Here is a 6,705-nt window from a genome sequence, read left to right on the forward strand (position 1 = left end):
AAATATTATAAAATATATTTAAAAACTTTATTTAAAGTATCTCTGGTGATTGAGGCTATTCTAGGTCAGTTTTTAATGTATGATTGGTATTGAATTTGTTTCTTTTTTTGGTATTTTTTTTTTTTTTACAGTTTAGTTAAGTTTCATTCTGTCCATCAAGATTAGATTTCTCTCACATCACAACCTTGTTCTTAAGACAGCAAATTCTCAGTGGTCTTCAAATTAACATTAGCAGTATTCAATGGATATCATCATAAAATCATCTTTTTCTATGCCATGTCATATTTCATGCTTTCTTTCTTATCTATATTATTGTCACTCTGTCCTGCTATTAAAAGGACATACATACAGCTACAGTACAGTTCAAAGTCCAAAGAGTTCTGCAGTGGAATATGGGTAGTGGGAGACAGAAAGTTGGATGTGGTTATTTATGCACATTTGTAACGACAGTAACCAGCCCTCCATATCAGTGACATTCAGTCAGGGTGGAAATGCTCTTTTTCTGACCTTTTTTTCTTTGCTGGAATCTGTACAACCACAAACACACTTAAAGAAATGCTGCAACACTTCTTTTATTAGACTTCATTCACATTAGACAAAAATTTCATCTTTTTTATTTTTAAACTGAAGTCGCGCACGTACGACTACAAACACATACTCACACAGAGGGGCTTCTGTTAGCCTTCAGAACTGAGTGTAATGCTTACAAGGTATTTATTCCAAACTTGATAAATCAATCCAAGAACAAACATACACATCCAACTTCATTGTACATTCATAAGGTAAGATAAGATAAGATAACAGACTTTATTGATACCACACTGGGGAATTTTACTCGCTACAGCAGCTCCATATACAACACTGCAGATATGAAAATACACATTAAATAAAAAAATGTAGATATAAAAAAAAAATACAGATATAATTGGAAATAGAAAAAAAATAACAAAGGTTATACATACACTCTATACAGCTTTTTCATACAGATGTGATTAATATGGAACATTCATCCATCTGTGCCTCTTGTTTGCCTAAAAGCACACCCATACTGTGCATACAGTACTGTATATTTTCACCAGTGAGGGAGGGAAGAACAGTGTCTTTACTAATGCTGGTGGTTTCACTCAACATTTCAACCAGATATGAGAGGTGCAAATTTTAGGAGCTCAAAATGCATTCCATGTATGGTCTGAATACATTACTGTACTATTTGGGTTTTTTTCTGACTTACATATAAACAGATTCTATCATGTCAGTTAAAAAGTGAAAGTAGATGAGTAAATATCTATAAAATAATCTATAAAACTAGATTTCTATGGAAGTTGAGTCATACAGTGTGGGAAGAAATAAGTATCAACACTGACAAACGAGTATCAGCTTCAGCAAGAGGGGCTAACACTATCCAGCCAGGATGTCACCCATCTCAGTGCAGGTGCCCCAACCTGCAGGAGGAGTTTCTAGTGCCGTGACAGGGGCATGATCTTTATGTTGCTGTCCTCTTCAGGATACAGACGAAAACCAGGATGCAGTGGCTCAGTGAAAGTTGTACGCACAGTGTACAGGTGGGTCAGTGTATCAGGAAAGACTTCAAAAAAGGACAAAATACCCGCTGGCCAGTCCAGATACACTCCTATGGTACTACGGTGTGTAGCACAGTCCATAAACTCCAGACAGGAATTGTTATGATAAAACTTCCCTTCACAAAACCAGCACCAAGACATTTCATTTTTTCCCAAAGACATTTCAGTTGAATCATCTGACACCCTGGCTATACTCTTGTATGTCACTCCAACATCAGCTGAAAAACACTCAACCTCCCAGTAATGGCGATCGGTCAGACCCTCTTCACACAGTACTTGATAGCAGGCAAATCTGTCTGGATTATCAGGATATGGCTGCTTCTCACTAACATATGCTGCCTTTTTGTTCTCCTCTGTCAAAATGATATTCACGTCTGCTGTGTTGGGGTCCAGTGTCAGATCACAGGCATCTGCAATTAAGACGAGAGAAACAATAATAAGGGAGAGCTATTTCTGTGAGTGTGATCTCTTGATCTCAGATTGTTTCAGTAAAATCTTGCATCATCAAGTTAGAGACACGTTACAACTCTGCCATTCTGGATGATGTCAACATATTATGTAATCAAAGTTAAAATGAGATGTAGAAAGATGTAGAAGATGTCAGGTGTCAGATCCTTTACCAGGTAATAAGTTATGCTGAAACTCATCTAATCATGAATCAAAGGACCAGTGTGTAGGATTTAGTGGCATTTAGCAGTGTTGTTGCAGATGGCATCTCCCTCACNNTGTAGTTGCAGATCCCTCACTTTACCCTGCCCTTCCAAGCACGAAAGAGAAACTACGCTGGCCATAACAAATGTGAAGGGCCTATCTAGAAACAGTGTTTGTATATTCTGGGCTACTGTCGAAAAATGGTAGTTCAACATGATCAACTCCATGGAAGGCGACCCACAGCTTCTGTAAATATAAAAGACTTTTTCTAAGGTAACACAAAACTAACTATTCCTATATGCAGGTGATTATACACTAAGGAAAACGGAGTTGTGCATTATATATTCTATTTATGCCAATAGATCCTTCTTAATGTTACACAAGTGGCTTTACGCAACTTACTACAACAAAAAGAAAAGTATAGTTATGGTTACATGCCATGGCTCAGCTTGTTAGTATTCCTTGTTATTCCTCGATATTAGGACACTCAAAAGTAGAGTGGCATTCGTTTATTTCTGCCTGCCTAATTTTTAGTATATCTAGGTCACTTTGGTGTGCATTACACAGCGAGTATAGTGTCATGTGGGTACCAGAACATCATTGGCATGGTTGTACAACATCAAGCGTATAGCATTTCATTTAGAAATAATTATGTTCTTACATCGTCTCAGCAGCTTCAAGTCAAACCAGTACTCTTCATTTTGGTCCACACTGATGGGAAATGGAGGGACAGCAGTTGAAAACATAACAAATATTGTCCCACATGCATTTCAAATTAAACAAATAAAGTGAATCTTGCTAATTAATCTTGGAATAAGGATAGGAGTGTGTCTGTTAGCCTGTTTGAGCGTACTTGAGTTTCTCCAGACTGCAGCGTGAATCCCTCTGTATTTCAGTCAGCAGTTTGATTCCTTGATCTGTCAGGTGATTAAAGCTCAGGTCCAGCTCCCTGAGGCTGCAGTGGTCAGACCTCAGAGCCGAGGCCAGGGCAGCGCATCCATCTCCTGTCACTTTACAGAATGACAGACTACAGAAATCACACAACAGACATTTTAGATGTTTGGTAGATGATCAGCACTAATTTTTACTTGTTAACACAAGTTGACACTATCAATGTCATGACAGCTTAAATATGAACATTTACAGCTATTGTAAATAAAGAACTTGCTGGACACAGTAAAATTACTTTCAGAGGAAAATTTGTATGTAACACACTACAGGTATTCACTCCATCCTCACTGACAAGGACTATTAGAACTATTCTCTACTATTAGAAAGTATGCCACTACAATTCAACAGTAGCACAGCCTCCAAAATCCCCATAAAGTTGAATAAACGCATGTATACCACAGTTTAAAAAAGATAAGATAAGAACCATGAATGTCTATAGAATTTTATTAAAGAGCTGAGTGTTGTATGTGTGTATTGGAAAAAGCTGAATTCAGGTAAAGGTCAATTAGTAATGTCAACGTAAATAAGAGTTATTGTTTAAACTGACCGTAATATTTTCAAACCACAGTGTGGGTTCATCAGTGCATTACACAGCGCCATCACTCCTGAGTCCTGCAGGTCATTGTAGCTCAGGTCCAGCTCTGCCAGGTGGGAGTGTTTGGAGCTGAGCACTGAGGCCAACACCTTACAACCTTTCTCAGTGAGTCTGTTGTGACCGAGACTGAATGACAAATGTAGGAATATAACTTACTTCTCATCATGCAGAATATTTGAAAATAATTTACATTGTTAATGATTTACTAATTTACTAACTTTGTTATCTACATACATGATCAGAATTTAGATTTAATGACTTAAAGGACCAGTGTGTAGGATTCAGTGGCATCTAGTGGTGTAGTTGCAGATTGTAACCATTTGAATAAATACCACCATGCATGGTTATTCAACATGGCAGCCTTCGTGAGGAGGACCCACTCCCTCTGTAGATAAAAATATGTTCTTTCTAAGGTGACGAGAACACGATTCTTGTGATTTGTGTCTACAGAGGTGATTACTGTATATACAATATAAAACATACCTATGAATTTTATATTCTATTTCTGCCAATAGATGTTACACACTGGACCTTTAATGTTATGATGTTATTTGACATTTTCTTCGCTAAACCGTCATTGAGCTGATGAAATTAACCTTTTCAAACATTATTAGCACACTTCCTAACACATATTTTGGTTCCTTCTTTCTTCCATTTTTTAATGATATTTCAGCGACAATTTAGTCTTGTTTTTTTAATGCAGTGCAATGTATTGCAGTATTTTACCTCAATATTTCAAGAGTACAGTTTGTGTTCATCAGACCAGTAGAGAGGTTCTCCATTTCTGAGTCTTTAAAATTGGCGTAACTCAGTTCCAGATCTCTCAGATAACATGGTTTGGATGTGAATGCTGTCACCAACTCCCTACAGATGTCTGCAGTCCGTGGATTTCGGTTTAGTCTTTTGGGAAAGAGGTAATAAAAATGACATAAATAAGAAATACATAAATTGGACATACATGCGTTAGATATTGCAACTTAACTGTCTGTTTTAGCAGGACAGCTTTCCCTAGGATGTGAAAGAGCCTTTGTAGAACAAATAGTGCACATCATTTCTACCTTACAACATGGCCAAGAAATCAGATGTAGAACCTTTTATGCACCATACCTCCATGTTTAGGGGAATAATATGTCTGAGACTGACCTGAGCTTCTCCAGTTTAGGGCTATCTAGCCCAACAGAAAGCACAGAGCATAAGAAGCCCTTCAGTATGCTGCCACTCAGCTCCAGTTCTCTTAGATTTGAGATGACTGATTTGACAGCTGACGCCAACTTTTCACATTTGTTTTGTGAGAGTCCATAACCAGACAGACTACAAACACAAACAATGCATTTTAGATATAGTGAAAATAAAAGTTTAAGTGACCAACTCACCTTGCTTTTTTGCTGTTCCTCACAGCTGGGAGAAGCCTAAAAATACCTCTTGTTGATGGTCTGAATTTGTTTAGGCTGAATTCATCTAGGGACGTATTTGACATTAGAATTAAGTCAGCCAGAGCTGAGCACTGAACAGGAGAGAGCTGTCTTTCTGGCCTGTGATTTTGTTGCAAACTCTGCTTCACAGTATCATGTAGGGAACTGTCTTTCAGCTCGATCAGGCAGTGAACAAGGTTCAGACATCTTTCACCTGAGCAGTCCGCTAAGTCTATTTCTATTAGACTTTTCTTAATTTCCTCAACAACTTCAGAATGTTCATCTGTCTGCTGAATCAGGCCATAAAGCAGTTTTTGTGTTGATTGTAGAGACATACCAATGAGGAACCTGAGGAACATGTCCAGTTCTCCTGTCTTTCTCAGAGTTGAATTGGCTATTAAAATTTCAATCAGCTCATCCACAGGTAAATCAACTGGATCAGCATCCAAGATAGACTTGAGCTCTTCCTCAGACCCTATGAGCAGGAAGTCCTTGAGGCTTGGAGAGTCTATTTGTTTTACTTGCAAAACTGTGGTACACAAACAAAGCAGCAAAGTACTCCTGAACTGTCAGATGCACAAAGCAGTAGAGTTTCCGTGTGTTAAAGACATTCTCTTCTTTGAATATCTCTGTGCACAACCCACAGTAAACTCCAGCTTTCTGTATGTCAATACCATACTTTTTCAGATCATTGACAGTAAATACGATTTTGCCTTCTTTCAGATGTTCAAATGCCATCCTGCCTAACTTTAAAATGAATTCTTCATTTGACTTAAAGATAATCTCTTTATCAGACTCATTCTGGTTATCATACTTTTCAGTAGCTACCTGCATTTGAATGCAAAGGAAGTGAGTGTACATCTCAGTAAGAGTTGTAGGTATTTTTATGTTTTCATCTTGAGTGTTGTCCTTTTCTAGCAGCAACCACGCAAGAACTTTTGCCGCAATCCAACAGAAGATAGGTATGTGACACATAATGTATAAACTCCGGGATATCTTGATGTTGTTAATAATTCGTTGAGCAACTGCCTTGTCCTGAACTCTCTTCTCGAAGTACTGTATTTTTTGCTCATCATTAAATCCTTTGACCTCAGTCCATTGGTACACATACTGACGAGGGATGCGGTGAACTGCTCCTGGTCTTGAGGTTATCCAGATAAGAGCGGAGGGAAGAAGATGTTCCCGGATTAGATTGGTCACCAGAGTGTCCACCGATGATTCCTTAGTGGCATCTGTCAGTCTTTTGGTTGTTTTGAAATTCAGTTGAAGTTGGCTTTCATCAAGACCATCAAAAACGAACAAGACTTTGTATTTGGCAAATATTCTTGCAACTGCTATGTTTTTAAGTTCTGGATGGAAGTCTTTCACAAGTGTCTCAAGACTAAACTGATCATCTAGGACCAGATTTAGCTCTCTGAATGGTAGCACAAAGATAAAGTCCAAATCCTGATTGGCTCCACCATCTGCCCAGTCAAGGATGAACTTCTTCACAGAGACAGTTTTTCCAATGCCAGCA

At 38.1% G+C, this 6,705-nt stretch overlaps 1 protein-coding gene across 1 annotated transcript in view; it reads right to left on the bottom strand.

The window, feature by feature from the left end:
- Nucleotides 1-554: 554 nt before the first annotated feature.
- LOC118323286 (NACHT, LRR and PYD domains-containing protein 12-like) overlaps nucleotides 555-6,705 on the bottom strand; it is a gene marked incomplete in the record, with an annotated part of 16,517 nt that continues 10,366 nt past the window's right edge. The window contains 7 exon segments of the mRNA XM_035655229.1: nucleotides 555-1,990; nucleotides 2,893-2,942; nucleotides 3,085-3,258; nucleotides 3,730-3,903; nucleotides 4,504-4,677; nucleotides 5,151-5,696; nucleotides 5,698-6,705. Coding sequence (XP_035511122.1) covers nucleotides 1,458-1,990; nucleotides 2,893-2,942; nucleotides 3,085-3,258; nucleotides 3,730-3,903; nucleotides 4,504-4,677; nucleotides 5,151-5,696; nucleotides 5,698-6,705 — 2,659 coding nt within the window.

Source organism: Morone saxatilis, unplaced genomic scaffold (genome assembly GCF_004916995.1).
Source record: "Morone saxatilis isolate NCDOM2014 unplaced genomic scaffold, NCSU_SB_2.0 Contig14, whole genome shotgun sequence".
Classification (NCBI taxonomy): domain Eukaryota; kingdom Metazoa; phylum Chordata; class Actinopteri; family Moronidae; genus Morone; species Morone saxatilis.